This window comes from Fukomys damarensis, unplaced genomic scaffold, assembly GCF_012274545.1.
Source record: "Fukomys damarensis isolate Sample0158 unplaced genomic scaffold, DMR_v1.0_HiC HiC_scaffold_1, whole genome shotgun sequence".
NCBI classification, from domain to species: Eukaryota; Metazoa; Chordata; class Mammalia; order Rodentia; family Bathyergidae; genus Fukomys; species Fukomys damarensis.
The window spans coordinates 16641320-16658871 of NW_022900913.1; the positions used below are offsets into that span (position 1 = coordinate 16641320).

General features: G+C 34.5%; 1 protein-coding gene across 3 annotated transcripts in view; it reads right to left on the minus strand.

Moving 5' to 3' along the window:
* The window catches only part of Cdh12 (cadherin 12), a 976411-nt gene that overhangs the window by 77721 nt on the left and 881138 nt on the right, over positions 1-17552 (minus strand). For all 3 annotated transcript variants that reach the window (XM_033757884.1, XM_010609463.3, XM_010609464.2), the window contains 2 exons: positions 16607-16726; positions 6783-6950 (listed from right to left, as the gene is read on the minus strand). In XM_033757884.1, the coding sequence (XP_033613775.1) occupies positions 6783-6950; positions 16607-16726 (288 nt within the window). The remainder of the gene's footprint in view (positions 1-6782; positions 6951-16606; positions 16727-17552) is intronic.

Consider the following 17552-nt stretch of genomic DNA (forward strand, 5'->3'; position numbering starts at 1 on the left):
TTATGTTAAGAGAAGTAGGTCATGTGTAGATGGAAGGAACATGATTGCCCTCATTTCTGAGATCTAAAAATGTTGATCTCCCAGAACTTGAAAATAGAACAGTGGTTATCAGAGGCCAGGAAGAACAGGGGTGAGGAAGGAATGAAGAAAAGTTAGGGGATAATGGCTACATTATAGTTTGATATGAAAAGCAAGTACTTCTTTTCTGTTGTGTAGTCGAGTGACTATATATCAAGGTAATACACTTCAGATTCAAAAAATTCAGGAAGATTTTGATTTCACCACACCAAAATATAAAACATTTAATGAAATAGGTATGCTTAGACTCATTTTAATGTAACAATTTTCATGTTGAATAACATCGTAGTGTACCCCATAAAGATGTACATTTTAATGTGTCAATAACATAAAAATGTATACTCATCATGCACATGTAAAACCAGTAAATTCAGTGTAACATTATTTGAGAAAAAGGCAGTGGGTATCAGCTTGAAGAAGATGGAACTCAATTCTGGCTATTGTGTTAAGGCAGCCTGGAGTTTTGCTAATATTTGGGCAGAATGAAGAGGCAGCCAAACTTCATAAAATGTCATTTTGACTTGCCTATAAAGTTCTAATGTTAACACTTTGGTGATCGTGATGCAAATAGAGGCTTCATAGACAAGATTAACCTGACAACTGTGTTGTATCCATGCAATAGTAAAACGAAACCTGAATATTATTGTTCAAAATAGTACAGACAAGGTAAAGGCACTGTGTTACAGGTGATAGTATTTTGTCCAGTGGGACAGGTAATAATATTTTGGTGTGAGAATTATTTGTTGTCACTTCCCAAATATATCTATGGAGTTAGAAATTTTAAATAGATTTCCCCTCATATATCCTAAGATTTAAAATATTTCTTTCTGTGGGCAATACCAGCTTGAAATGTAGACATGAGCTATCTTTTAAACTGTTATCTTCAATTCACATCGGAGAATAAGTTAACTGGAAAATATGATAAGGGTCCTTTACAGAGTAGGAGTACATGCTAGCTGCTGTCCTAACAAGGGCATCATGGTCTGCAAAATGAAGCGGAAATGTACTGCCTGGGGAAAACTCCTGCAACTGGTTATGCAGTTCCAGCAGGCCCATGCAGACAGGCAGGCTCCGGGCTAGTGAACTTGACAATTTAATAAGTAAAGAGGTATGTGTAGATAGCACCCTACAGATTTTATAAGAACTTGTTGTCGGTGTCCATGTACATGCTGTCCTTGTCAGGGTACTGTCAAAAGCGACACTTTTAGCTTTGCAGGAAGGATGGAAGAGAACTTCTCAGATGAGGCATTCTTATTCATCAATGTGTTTGCTTGTATCAAAAGATCTGAGTAAAGTCTCATGTATGAATTGTGGATTATGTACAGTAATGCTAAAACATTTAAGACGTCTATCCAACATCTAAGTGTTAGAAACTCCAATACCATATACTTTAGCTTGAATACACACAGATTAATTTTAAAATACATTATAGTCCTCAAATTTCCTATTATCCTTGGTAACATTGGTAAGATTCAAGACAGCATCTTTAACATTATCTAGCATTTAAACTATTTAATAATGTCCAGGAAAACACTCAAACCGGAAGGTTAGATTTCTAAAAGATGTGTGGCGTTCGTGCGTATGTTTTGCTTCTTCTGAGAGTCTGCTGATGAAGTGATGAAATAACCACTTTCCACTGTTGTCCTCTTCTGCATGGTGTACAGGAGCAAGTAAGTGACCAAACTCTTTCAGTGCCATTTAAAAAAATTCATGTGTGTGTGTGGGTCTGTGTGTGTATGAATCTCACCTCTTAATTGATCTAATTCCATAATGTATAATTTACATCAGCTTATTAGATGGTTTTATCATTTAAAATTCAAGTAATGGGAACCATCAATATCTTTCTGTAGCTTAGTAACAGGTGGAAAACATCTACAAATATCTTTTACTGAGGTTATACAAATTATATAACTCTTATAGAAAACATTTTTCAAATAAAACCCTTTATCTTACAGGATTTCAGATAGAACTCTTTTATAATTCTGTGCATTATTTCCATGTTTAAAATGATATTCTCAGTGTTATTTTGGAAGTTTTCTTTAAGACAAACACAGGTATCAAAGGCACGTTAACACCTGAGAGAGTGATAGAGAGTTAAGGTTCTTATTTTGTGGCCCTGGGGACTGAACCCAGGCCCTTCACTCTGAGCCACATCCCAAGACTTTATGATTTTATATTTTTCACTGTGAGCTAGGGCTTCCCTGAGTGGCCAGTCGTGGTCTTGCCATGGTACTCCCTAAGCCTTCCAGAGTGCTGAGATTACAGGCATGCACTTCCGGGCCCAGTAAAATTTAAAGTTCATAGTCACCTTTCTTGAAGTTTTAAAAATAATATTGCTTTGCCATTTAGTTTCCTAAACTGACAAAATAATACATCATCATTCTAGGAGTTAAATGAGAAGCTGTTTACAAATCGCCTCGTACAGTGTGTGACACATGGTGAGTTATTAGCACAAGGGTGCTTGTTATTGTCATCATATAAATTGGAGGACGTGATGATATTCTAGGAAGAATCCATTTTCAGGCAACAATCAAACAGCAAACTATTTGCACACGCATATTACAAATGCAAATTCCTTTAATTTTTTCCATCAGATTTACAGAAGGAAATGCATGGAAATGCCCATATACCCATTAAGCACGTAGCGATATAATCACACAAGAAGCCAAACCACCTTGTGATCAGTCAATTTGAAGAAATTATCTCGAATATGTTTAGGCACTAAAAATGTATGTTTTAAAGTACATCAGAAGCAAGTTTTATTTTTTAGGGTAAGTACTACAGTCACAGCAAATACTGCTAGCTGTGGGAAATTTTCTTTTGAGTTATTTATGTATGAGATACATGTTTTCTTGACATTACCATTCAAATGAATATTATTTCACTTTGTAATTTTGTCACATTTGCTGTTTAATTGCTTCATAAGAGAAATGTTCTTGCTAAAAGAGCCCTGGATTCTAAAGAAATGGATCTTTTGTTTATAAATACACTCTGTCTTTTTCTTTGAAGGATGTAATTCAGAATGACGGTATAGTAAAATGGTCTTCACACAAAGACATGTAAAATTTCTGGATGATTAAATTTATCTCTGTGAAACAGGACAGCATTTTTTCATTTCATATAAATTCAAAACATTTCTCCACTATTATGACTTCAGACTGCAATTCAAATATGCATGTAAAATAAATAGGAAGTAATTTAATTACAGTAATTTACTTGATAACCCCTCTGTTTTCTCATTTCTTTTGAGTGGTAGTGTTTCAGTATATTTCAGGATTTGCATATATGTTCACATGATATGGTTTTACAGTAGCAGATAAAGGAGAATAATATCTTTTATTTAAATATTAAATTATAAAGAAATTAGACTTGAGTTTAAAAACCTGAAGCTTACAATTTTTTATCTTAGTCAAATATTTAGTATCTATAAGGTTCAGTCAGCTTAAAAGTAAAATGTATAAAACCATAGGAGCAGGCAAGGTTGTTCTGAACAGAATCTTAGTTGAACAGAAAATAGTACCAAGAATCAACAAATGGGATTATGTCAAATTAAAAACTTCAGCACAGCAAAAGAAGCAGCCAACAGAGTGAAAAGACAGCCTACAGAATGGGAAAAAATTTCCAGCTATTCCTCAGACAGAAGACTAATGTCTGGAACATAGGCAGAAATAACAAAAATTAGATCCTCAGAAATAAATAATCCAAATTTTAAAATGAAAAACTGAAATGAATGGATGCTTCTTATAAAAAGTTCAAATGATTAATAAATACATGAAGTAATGCTCAAAACCTCAGGCCATTGGAGAAATTCACGTTAAAACAACACAGAGATTCCATTTTACCCAAGTTAGAATGACCAAAATCAAGAAATCAAATAAAAACAAATGGTGACAAGATTGCAAAGAGAAAAAGAACCCTTCTGCACTCTGGGTGAGAATGTTGACTGCTATAATGGGAATCCCTATCGCAGAGATTCCCTTCCACAACTGAAACTGCAAATTCCATTTGACCCAGCTATTCCTCTTCAAAGCATGTGCCTGAAAGAGCTAAAGACATTATATTATAGTAATAGATGTACACCCATGTTTGTAGCAGCATAATTCATAGTAGCTCAATCTTGGAAGCAGCTTGTGTGTCGATCAACTGATGAATGAATAAAGAAAATCTGGTGTTTGCAGAAGATAATACTACTCTTCCATAATGAAAAGTAAACTTGAGTCATTTGTAGAAAATTTGATGTATGTGAGACCATAGTATTGAGTAAATTAAATCAGTCACATAAGTTTCACTATTGCATGGTTTCTCTTATATGAGAAAACCAAATGAAGATCAAAATAAAAGAGAGACCATAGGAAGTAAGGAGGTAGATGTTTCTCAAAGGGGAAAAGGATCAAGAAATGGAGGGTTGGGAGGAGGGAAAGAGATGAAAAAAGGAATGAAGATGTGTAATATACAGGTACCAACTCCATATAAGTATGCAAACTTTGTGTCCTGCAAACATGGACCAAAAAGTGGGGAGGGATCAAGAGGCTTCTGAAGGTGGGAGGGAGAGAAGGTAAAGGGGACAAAAACGGAATGAAGACATGTTGTGTACAGGTAACAACTCTCTGCAACGAAAGTAAATATTGTGTACCATAAGCATGCACCAATAAAGAATGTGATCTGAAGAAAATTGATCTCACTGCTGTGAAAAGGAAAACAGTAGCAATGGTAGAGTTTCTGAAACTGGGTTAAATGCTTTGAAAGTTGACTTTTTAATTCTTTATATATTTTTCCTAATCGATCGCATCTAGTAATGCTCAGCCCTTCAAATTAAAACTGAAATAAATAGAAAGCAAAGCCACTAAAGTGCTTCATCTGCATTCTCGTTTCACTAGGTAACAAGGTGGCGTTGGGTTTCAGCGAGCCCTGAGCACACCGTGTTGTTCTCCCCTTTAAGTGTGGCTTCTCTTCCGTCTAGACCGCGTCTGATCACTGTGCCGTGCTGTGTGCCTGAGTTTTCCCCTACTCGTCTGCAAACTACCCCTCACTCTTACTCACGGATGGTATCTTCCTGTCAGTACCGGTTTTGTATCCTGCTATGAAAACCCCTACTATCACATCAAATCATGTTAACACGAATAATTTTATCTAGGAATATAGTTGAAATTTTGTAAACTTAATTGCAATATATTTTATATGTACAAAACCCAGATCCAGGCCCAACGTCACAATGCCGCCTTTGCATACAAGTAAAGTATTTTCCAAATCTATCCTGCTCAACTTCAACTTACTATGCTTAAGTAAAAAGAAAGAAAGAGGGGAGGAGGCAAAGGGGAAAGGGAGGAAAGGAGAAAAACTAAAGTTGAAAGGAGTTGGAGTTTGAATCATAGCTTTTAAGAAGTCCATGTCCTTCAGAATTAAATAAATTATTTATTCTGCTTTTAATTTCATCCTTAGTAGCAAAGGGAAAATATTGCACTATGCTATTAATAAAATATAATGTTGGAATTTTTGATTCCATATTATAATATTCCATATTATAAGGTATGATTCTTTTTTCTTTAATGAACTTGATTTAATCAACAAAAATAAATTCTATACCCTTTCCGTATACAAGATGATGCCTTATGATATGTATACTTAGGGAGAATGGGTCCGTTGAACTAATTAATATGCATTAAACCATGATAGTTTCTAGTTGTCTCCCATGTCTTTCTGATGACCATGGAGAAAAAAATCTCATAAGAAAAATATTAGATGATATTTTAAAAATTGTCAAAGCAGCATAATATGGATAAATATATAGTCAGAGGTCTAAAATGCTCATTTAGTTAAATATCCTTAGTGTTATATGTTTTACTACATAGACTCATAAACTCTCTTTTTGCAGTGAGAGGGGGGATGTTTTAAATGCTTTAAGTGTTCAGGTGAATAACTACCTAGTAATTTAATCAAATTCCCTATAAAACCAGTAATAAACCCATTCAGCTTCAGCATTATAAACGTTAGAAAATCAGAAATAATCCTTGAAAATGCACCAGGAAGTGAATAGATACTGATTGCTGTTAAATGCAATACTGAAAAAGAAAACTAGATGAAACGGAAGTGAGAAGTATTCATTTTCAACAGGAAACACAGAGTTATAGAGAAGACACAGGTGTGACTTTCTATTATCAGAGAAACTATAGCAATTTTCACCTATTGCAAAACTAAAATGAAATAACTAGTCAGAATTAAAGTAATGTAAATAAAATCAATATTACCTGAAATATGGAAATGGCTCACCGCATAAAATTGTGAAAAATGTACAGCACTCTTACTCAAATCATATGATGTGAAATAATATGATGGCATATGTGTTATAAATATGATTCCTCACATGTTTAAATACAATAAATACAGACTTAGCATTGCTTAAATATAGTATTTTCTATTAACAAGTTATCAGGGTAAGACTCCACATATTGTGGAGATTTTAATTTAGTAGAAGCTAATACCACATGCCTAATTGTCAACAATTTCTATCTTACATAAAAGTAACATGTTTAGCTTTTCCTTGAAAATTTAGATTTTGAAGACTCATAATTTTATCCATTAGCTTGTGCTTTCTAAAAACCAGAAATATCTTGGAGGTTCTTTCAATTTATATAGCATTCAATGACACTATAAATCATAATTTAAAAAGCTACACTAAGCTAAGCTTAGAAGGAGAGTCAACATACTTTTGGGGAATCGAGGTGGATTATCGTTGACATCGGTGAGAGAGATGTTGACAATTGTTGTCCCAGCCAATCCTCCCAGTTGTCCTCCCATATCCTTGGCTTGAATGAGTACTTGGTATTGTTCTTTGACTTCTCTGTCCATGTTTGGCAAAGCAGTTCTGATAACACCTTAGGGGGAAAAACAATAATCCAACATATGTGTCATAAATACTGTGCTTTCCAGACTAAAAAGATATGGCAGCGACGCAACGATTCTATCTGGATACAGCAACAAACACGTTAGCTACAATAATGTGTCTTTTAAAAATTAAAACACCCCAAACTGCCCAATAGTCATGACGTATTTTACTACATTGCGGTAACAGCCACATAATGAAAGGCAGCAGTTAAGAGCAGTTACAAAATAATATATTAGTTGTAAGGATTCCTTAAGTCGGCAAACTTAAATTTTATAGGTGATTCAGAATTTTACAAAGACATTGTTGAATTTTTTATACACACACATAAAAATGTAAATGATTAAACTAAGTCATGTGAGGAATTTCCAGTGATTATAATTGTCTTTGCCCTTTTTATTTTCTAGATAAATGTAGCAGTTTATTTTTAAAGTTCAGGAAATATCTCCTTCCTTTATTATATTTTGTCTTTTGGAATTCATTATTTTAGCAGCAGATTCTTTCTTAACATAACATTAAGCTTTACCCTTCTTGAGACTGTTTCTCTTGGTCCCAAGTTCTTCCAGACACTCAATATGAAACTGACCAAAATAATGCATGCCTGGATGAAAAGGATGAATGTATAAACGATTACATTAAAAAACATGAATCTTACAGTACATATGCATATCTACATATGGTACTCATTTTCCATACTTATGGCCAAGTATAGAACTTTTATATTTATATTTATTCATAGTGGAGTAAGTACCTTTGTAGTTCTTTGCAAGTAAAAGCATCAAAAACTCTATACCAAATTCCAGTCTATACTAAATGATTATAGCAAGGTTTTTGCTTTAAATCCACATGGTTTTGATAATGTAATTTCACAAATAAGTAGCATGTGTGATGAACTAAGATAACAACAGCCATTAAGAAAAACATAGCACTCAAATCAAAGAAGCAGTATACCGCCTCATTTTATCTGTACTTTCTGTGATCTACTTACCAAATGCTATTTGCTGCTAATTCAAACTTAGCCGCAGTCTGAGATTTCCTCTGACACTTGGCAGGAAATAGTTACAAGAAAAAGACAGTCTTCATTTTTGCTACTAATGTTTTATTCATGAATTGGTACTGACACCATTTTGATTCAATCTGTTTGTCGTCTCCTCTGCTCAAGCTCCTGATGCTTTCTTTTCAAGTCTCTTAAAACCAAGACTTTTCATCTCTGTATTTCAGTGTTCTAGCCCAACATAAGTCACCGAAGTTATGTGGCTTCTGCCTGAAGTACAATACTCTCATCTTCTAGATAAATTCCTGGGTTTAATCCATACACATGCTCTGTTTTCCTGTTGTTAATCAAGGTATATATTTACTCCATTCATTTCCAGTAGATAAATTATATAAATATATATGTGTGTGTGTGTGTGTGTGTGTGTGTGTGTGTGTGTGTGTTCTTTACTCAATTCTTTGCTGTATAAGAATTCCCAGTATGAAAATTAGACATAAGGAGAGAGGGAAAAGGAGAGACAAAGTTATTTGTTGAAATATATAAAATGCTATTTTCTGGATGTAGTTAAAACCTTGAGATGCAAGTGAGAAGGAGAATGTATAGGTAGCTCAATCGTTTTAAGAATAGATGAATTTTGTGTGATTTGCCAAAACCGTCAAGAGCTCTCTCTCCATCCCAACACCCTCCAGTGCCTGGAAAGTGACCCACGAGTGCTCCCAGTCCTGCTCCTATCGGGAAACAGTTTGGTAGAATTGGAAAGACGACTGGAATCTAGATGTAGTTTGAAAGATAATGTTTATTGAGGACATTGATGCACTTCACCCTCCCTAGCGATACTTCTCATCAACAACAACTGTTCCAGAGAGAGAAAATATACATTTCGCACATTTTTAAGTGTAAGCCTATGATAATCAGCGTGAGAAAATAACCATTTTATTATTGTGTAAAAATCCTGGGAATATTCTTTTTTTTTATGAAACTGTTCTTCTACCTATGGCTGTTCATTCTTTATTACCTGCTTGACAATTAAAAACAAATGAACAAAGAAGTTAAAGCTATATAGTATTGAGTAAGGGCAATCTTTTCTGAGGGCTGGGCTAATGTATTTTGATTGGAGAAGGAAACCAATAGAAGGAAACATTACCTATTACTGTTTCAAGTCTTAGCTTTAGGTCTGTGTGTCTATTTCTATCTTTCAGGATGTGGATAAAGATATAGTAGCTGCCTTGTAGGATCATAGTGAATACAAATAAAGAAGGAACAGCATAAATATTGCACAATTATGATGCCAAAAGTTTGCTTCATTCCACGTAATTCAGAAAGAAATGGTATTTACTGGAAAAATGTAGATAGCTAATTATACATATAATTCTACAATGATTTAACTTTCCCAGGCATATAATCAAAGCATCTAGAGTAAAAACAAAAGTAACAAAAATCATGTGGATATTAGTTTGGTCAATATGAATATACATATATGGTTGAAAGACTTAGACATTTAAAATAATATATGAAATGACAGCAGTCTCCAGAGAATATATTTTAACTCTGCTGTCAATATCCCCTCGGTGTTGATGGATTTATTTGTTTTGTAAAATTGGTTTAAATATTCCAATGATAATACCTTGAGATAAAAACAAGGTAATATTCTGTAGGAAAATACCATAAGTACTACTTGATTTATGTTTAGTAGCTGGGTGTTTATGGGAACATGGATCAGATCACAAAGCAATACACACAAAATTAAACTGGTTTTAGATGGTGATGAATATTATAAGGAAAAGGAAAGAGTCAGAATAGATATTCCTAAGAAGAAACCTGAAAGCCAAGATCTGAGAAAAGGATGCAGTAAAGGAAAACACACAGAATAAAGCAATCTGATAAGAACAGTTAGATAAGCAATCAAGACACAAGAACAAGTACCATCCCACCTGGATGCAGAAAAGCAGAACACATTATTAAGTGAGACCAAGGAGAGGCCCAGGAAGGTAATTGTTTCAGAGATAAATAAACATTTGATCACTTTTGGCTGTCACAAAAATGAGGTCTTCTAGTGGTACCTATTTTTTTAGGAGTAATTGTTTGAGATAAATAAACATTTGATCACTTTTGGCTGTCACAAAAATGAGGTCTTCTAGTGGTACCTATTTTTTTAGGAAATCAAACCTTTAAGACTTTCATAATTCTAAAATCTTTACAGATCAAACTGACTCTCAATAGAGCTTTGGTATTATTATTATTAAGTATTATTATCATTATTATTATTATTTGAGTCAGATAGGTAAATAAATCACCAATAGATCAATACATCATGTTTCCTATTTTGATAAGGATAGTGAATGTGTGACTCACAGAGAGAATGCCTTATCTAGGATATCAAGGATGGTGGTAAATGTCAGGATTGATAACTTGGCTTTAGTCTAGGAAATATCATAGCATTTCACACGAATAATGTGTTCAAAACTGATGGGAAATCAAAGGGAGGACAATGTGGCTGGAGATCATTCGAATACTGTAAGGTGAACAATTATTAAATCCCCCTAAACAAAGTAAGACCTGGCAAATCCAAATGAAACCGTTTCGCTCCAATCACCCACGACTGTAGTTTTCTTCTGAGTGGCTGGCTCTTAGCACCCCGCTGGTTTGGCTGTCCCACATTCCCAAGCCTCTTCGCTCTTCAGGCTGCTTTGTCTCACTCTGTCCCTGATAAACACCTTTCCAGTCAGCGTCTAATCTTTCTCGTTCTTACACCGGTCATTTTCTTGGCTACAAAGTCCTTTGGGCCTCACAGTACAGTTCCAGGAAGAAAGGAGTACACAATAAATAAATAAAGAAATACTTTAATAATAAAGAAATACCCTACACGATATTCGGTTGTAGCGCAAAGAACGTTTCATTTCATTTCTTTGGTTTTCTTGCTTCTTTATCTTCATTCATCAGACTAAAAGCTATGAGAGGACAGGGAGATCTGTATAATCTTTTTAATTAGAGTCAGTCAGTTTTCCTGTTTGTTCTCTTTTAACAAAACTACCTATTATCATAGTATGTATAATAATTATGTTTTTGGCTTATTTTATTTTATTATTAGTATTATTTTAAAGCATTTTGTTTTTATTCCTCTGCTTATAATTCAGAATGTGTAACAGTACTTCCTTTATTTTATTTTCTCCTACACCCGAATTGCATCCTGATTAAGCAGTTTATATTGGCTTCTTTCTCCCACTGCTATTTATTTTGCAAAAGGAATGAGATTTTTCCTGGCAAAAGACGTCTTTACACTCTTCAACTCATCTCAGTCTTACTTTGAAGTTGTGTATCTAGGGAGAGGAGTCTAAGCTTTGTTCTAGCCCTTCTGAAAAAAAAGCTACTATAGTGTAGTACTCGATCCATTATTTCCCTCCAAATACTCAAGATTTCTACCAGCCATGTATTTCTTTGTGAATTTGGACTATGACCATTGAGTGGATTGGTTTTATTCTCTACTCACTGAGGATTATAGTTCAAAGAAGCTCCTCGGGCTGTGAGTCTGTTCTTAGTGAATCACCTCTCACAGGGAGGTTACTGTTCTCTTCTCTTCTCAAATCCCCAGAAACTGTCTGTGTCCCTTAGAGCTCCATCTTCCCCCTGAACTCTTCATTTCCCCACAGATACCTCTTTTACTCACTGTAGTTTCATACTCAGTCTCTCCTCTCCTGGAATTACTGCATCAACATCCAGGCCATTTGCACGGCATGCTAGGGCAAATATTCACTGTAGGCTTCAGCTCTTTTCTCAAAGGTATCTTTATAGGACTTTCTCGTCACTTTACCTAAAATTTTATATTAAATGTGGTAACATCTATTACATATTACCTCTGTGACAATTTAACAGAAATGTAATGACTTAAGACCATACTAAATTATTATTTTATAGCTCCAAAGATCTAAAGTTCAACATGGGCTTTGGTAGGCTAAAATGAGTTTACCAGCAGTGTTCGCCCTTTGCTGAATGCTTTTTGCTTTCCACTTAGATGTCTTCATCACAGTTCCTGAGCCCCTTTTGGTGTCTTCTAAGGTAGCAGTAGAACTGTTTATTCATATGAAAAAAAGATAATTTCCCTCATCTCAAAAACAGGTAATTGGCGACCTAAATTTCACTCTCAAATTCTGCTTTAGAGGAGAATTAAACATAACAGACCATATTCACAGTTCCTGGGGATTAGGACTTGGACATATTTGGAGGGATGTCCTGATCTGGATCTCTTATGTCCCCATAATGTTCTGTGAGTTAGAGGTGGAGTGATTTGGAAAGTGACTGACCACGCATCAGTGCATTAGTCCATTGGTAAAGTCGATAACAGAATGTAGTGTTAGGAGGAAGGGACCCGGTAAAGGTGGTGCATTACTGGGTGTATGTCTTTGGAGGGTGTGTGTCACTCTGTCTCCTCTCTCTGCTCCCTGGCTGCCAAGAGCTGAGCAGCCTTCCTCCACCAAGCCCCGCGCCATACCATTTCCACCTTAAAAAAACTGACCATGGACTGAACCTGCTGAATCCATGAGGCAGAAATTTGTATAGCATGCATTTTCAGAAATAAATAAAAGATAATGATGTAAAAATTCGGGAGGTAAATGTGGCGATGGGTATGTAACAAAGCAAATGTACATAATGCTGTCTGTTGAACTGCAAAGTTAAAAAGGTAAAAATGGTTCTTTTTATATTTTGTATATTTATCACAGTAAAAAACCTGGTTTATGAAAAATATATATATTATTTTTTCAAATAGGGCTCAGAAGAATTTACAAAGATAAAATGTATCATTGTCATATGACATGCGCTAATTGTTAGTGATCGAACTCAGACTAGTACTTATCGAAACTTATAAAAAATATATACCAGGGCCGGGGATTTAGCTCAGCGGTTCGGTGGCCTGCCTCGCAAGCGCAAGGACCCGACTTCAATCCCTGGTACCAAAACAACAACAACAACAACAACAACAACAACAACAACAACAACAAATATATATATATATATATATATATACCTGTTGAAAGAATTTTAATCATAAATTAGGTCATAGGAATAAATTATTAATGGTATTTGATTCCCTACATGGAATATTTCTATAGTAATATTATGAAAATATATAATATCCTAACTCATATACTGAAAAGTATCATCAGTGTCACATTATTTTTGCTCTTCATGTTTCATAGACTAATTATTTTCCATTGTTTGTAAACATTAAGTATAAAAATTTATATAATAAAAGGAAAGAATGTTAATATAAAAATCACTTAAATATTTTATAAACAAAAACTAGAATAAGCATAACTGTTTAGTGTTTTACAGATTTGAGGATACTGTTACTTTTAAAATGCCATTTAATAATAATTTGAGGCGCTTGAAAGTATCAGGAATATATTATTTCTTAATTAAGGCAGATAACTGCCAAATAAGACAATTTTTAAGAAAACAATTACTTTTTGACTAATTTCATATAATACATTGATTCATAGTAATATTACATATTTATGTTTAAAAATAAGCTTTCCATAACTGCTTAGAGATTAGAGAAGCACATATGAAACCTAAATATCAATACAAAAAAATCCATTTCATTGTTTCATTCAAATGACTATACATGGACCTATTTATATCTTCTTAAATATTTAGGTATCAGAAGTTCTGATGAGACTGTTCTTTTAAGAATGGTTTTAAACTGTTTTCTGTATTCAAATGTGGCAAAATTCAGATAATATTGGCTTTTCATGCATTTTATTTAATAACAGCAAAAGGAATCATAAAAGGAAGCTATATGGCTGGAACAAATGGATACTATTTCTGAGAAATTGCAATCACCCTTGATTTTTGATTTACTTTTATCTACCGCAAGGTGATAAATTTGACAAAAGTCTTCATAATGGTTTCTGTGCATGGAGAACTAGTTTTCATTCTCTTAATGAAGTGCCTCCTCATCCACTCCTTTCCTGTCTAGTGGTCTGAGGCACTGTTAGTATCGAGACTTCTGTCTCCAGTGAAAATCAATGCTTCAAAAATCTATTATGTAGTTTATGCCAGAATTGTTTCACCTTTAGTTCTAAATAAGAATCACCTTATAAAAATATAAATGCAAAATTATAAAGCCATAATATGCATACACATATTCCAGTGTAAAATAATGCTTTTTACAAGCATTAGAATTGAGCTAAATTTTATACTGACCAAGGACAGTGGACAGCATATGTTCTAAGGCACATAACTGATATCATCTAATATTAATCTGATCATAGAAATTATAATCTTAGCTCAGGCCTTATGCCTAAATTTCACTTTGTTCTCTTTAAATTTTTCTATTAGTATATTTGCAACAAAAATGAGTATATTCACAGTGGGACGTTGCCACATACACAAACCTTTCCTTGATCCTTTTTGCTTCCTCTGACCCACCTCTCCTTCTCATTTCCCCAACCCCAAACCCCTTACATATTGGCCTCATTTGTATCATGAAGAGATTTTAGTAATAATCTTTAATCTTTCCTTAGTCACTCTTAGTCGCTCTTATTCTGAATGTATAAACTCTCAGACTCTGTAGAATTCATCACTGCAACCCCACAGGAGGACCTTAAACTTTACCCTCTTTGTTATTTTGTCAAAAAGTAAAACAAAATAATAAGAGAATAACAATACTTACTGTACTGTATATCTTTACCATCAAAGAAGTTGCTCAGAGGATAGAAAATATAACCAAAAGATCCTTATTTCTTCAAAAAGTTATATAGCCTCTTCTCTGTTTCTTCTAGTAGTTCTAGCTCTGAGGATTAGCCCTCAGAAGCTGAAAGGATCTAGGACATGTTGTGTCCACACATACATTTCTCATTAAAGTAAATTTGGAAATTCATCTTTCCATACATCTTCCTACATTTAATGCCATCTTTCCTGAAAAATAATCTGGAAATGTCGTGTCTTCATCACACACTCACTGCTATCCTTGACCCTCTGACTTTTGATTTCCAGTTCTCTGTCAAACCAAAGGAGCTTTAGTTCTTCTAGACTTTTCTCAAGTTCATATTCCTGTGGAGTTTTCTGAAATACTGATCTGTCCTTATTACATTTTACATATTTCAGATTTTATACATGGAAGTGACTCCCTGCTTCCTCATAGATTTGATGCCCTCCTGGCTTGACGAGGAGTGTAAGACGTGAAGAGAGGAGAAGATGGTGTGTTGAGTTCATTCAAAATTTTGCAGGTTCTGCATTTCTATTTTATTCAGTTTTCCAAATTGTTTTTTGTTTTGTTGAGGAAGGATCTCCCTTTGTAGTTCAGGTCAGCCCTGTCACTAGGGAGCCCAGTCTGGCTGGAACTCTTGACACTCCTCCTACCTCCGCCTCCCAAGTGCTGGGGTGACAGGTGTGCGCCAACATGCCTGGCTTGCGTTGCTATTTTAATTGACAACCATTAACAATCTGTGTGCTCTATGCAACATTAATAAATCCTTAATTGTTAATTATGACTATGTCATAGTTGTAGTAAAGTTTAAATATACCACTTCATAAATAGAACATTTTGAAAGGTTTAGCCCATTGCATTTGTATATAACTTTGCAGTGTATACAATTTATAACTTTAACATTGATTTTAGTCTTTAATATTAATTCACAAATATAAATTGTAGAAATGGTGTCACATGCCTATTGTCCATGCTACTTAGGAAGTTTAAGCAGGGAGATTACAAATATGAGGCTAGCTTGGAAACGTTACCCTCAGGATATTATTTCAAAATTCAAATAACAAAACAAAACAAATAAGGGGGCTAGGACTCAGATTGATGCTACCTAAGTTTGATCACTAGTACCACAAAAAACAAAAAGCATGTTAGTCTGTTATGTTGACAATTGGTCCAATATATTCATGCAATATGAAAAATAGTGTTCAGTTTATTGTACAATATGTAATAGTATATTATCTAACAAGTGTTGCTAGAATGACCCATTTTGGAGTTTCTGCTTTAATTATGACACGGAGAAGCTAATTTTCCCTAGGTCAAATTCACTGAATCTCTTCATCAGCATATTCTACTTTCAAAAGCAGATTGTACAGAAAGGGACTTGATTTCATTTAAAAAGAACTTAGACCTTAGGGTATTTGCCGACCATGTTAAAGCCCTGGGGTTCAATCCCCAGTATAACATGAAAAGAAGGTGAATGGAGGAATGGACGTAAAATCTGCTATGTGCCTATCTTCCCATGCTTGCTATGATATCCAAATTGTACTTAGTTTTAAAACCTGCAATTTATTTATTTTTTTACTTAGAAACGTGACTTGCTTTAAAAACACAGGCTAATACAACCAATGATCTTGGTGTTTCAAATCTGTCAAGTCTCTCCTTCCCTTCACTAAAAGGATGTCTGGAAATTTGAAATAAAACAAACAGAATCCCTAGCTGAGAAGTTTGGTCTCCACACACATAATGGGAAGAGGTTTATATTTACACAAAGCTCAATCAAAAGGAAATAGTTTTGCAAGCAGGCAGGTAAGACGCTATCTTATTTGCTTAATGTGTGGCTCACTGAATCTTTATTGCTGTATTAGAAGAGGCAATTTCCTATGCCAAGATTTAATTAAAGCTTAAATATTTGAAGGAGCGATGATAATGCTGTCTCTAATAAAAAATTTACCTGACTTGGGATCAATAGAGAAATAAGGTTGTCCCTGAAGAATGCTGTAAACGACTCGGGCGCTGTTTCCATAGGTCGGGTCATCTGCATCTGTGGCCTTGACCTGGAGCACATACGCACCTGGAAAATAAGACAATATAACTCTAGCATTTTTCTCTTACAGAGTGCAAGGCCATGTCTATTATCTGGCGGACTCCATTTTTCTTTGGAATTTAGAATCTCTCAGGATCTAAAAAGTACATTATATCACGAAGGATAATCCTAGTCAAAGTTCTGGGCAAAGATGCAATCCAAACTACAATGAAGTATCCCATCAGCCCAGTAACAATGGCTATTGCACACACAGACACACAAAAACTCATTTTATTAAGCGCTACAGAAGACATAGGAAATATTCTGGCACATTCTTGGTGGGAATATAATTTACTACAGCCATGATGGAAAAAGACAACTTCCATCTGATGCAGCATTTCTGTTACTGAGTGTAGCTCTAAAGGAAAAGATATCCATATGTAAAATAGACATCTGCACTCCTATATTCTTTTCAACACTACTTAAAATAGTCAAGAAATGGAAAAAAAACCTGTGTTCATTACCTGATGAAAGACAAGTAGGACATGATTTCATTCATATTGGAATCTAAAAAAGTAAATCTCAAAGAAATTGTGTGTGCCACTTTGGTCGATAGAGGCCAGGAACAGTAAAGGAAGGGCAACACAGAGAGACATTGAGTAATGGGTTCTGCGCTGGGCTACATCGGACTAAGAATTTCTGATCATTTATTGTGTATTCTGTGAGTGTCAAAAATAATAAGGTGCTAAATGTTTTAAAAGCTAAAAGAAAACATTTTGAAAGATTTCACCACAAAGAAATGCTAAAGGTTTGAGGATGTAAGTATGTCTCATTTAAACAACATGTACTATACATATCATATATATATGTATAT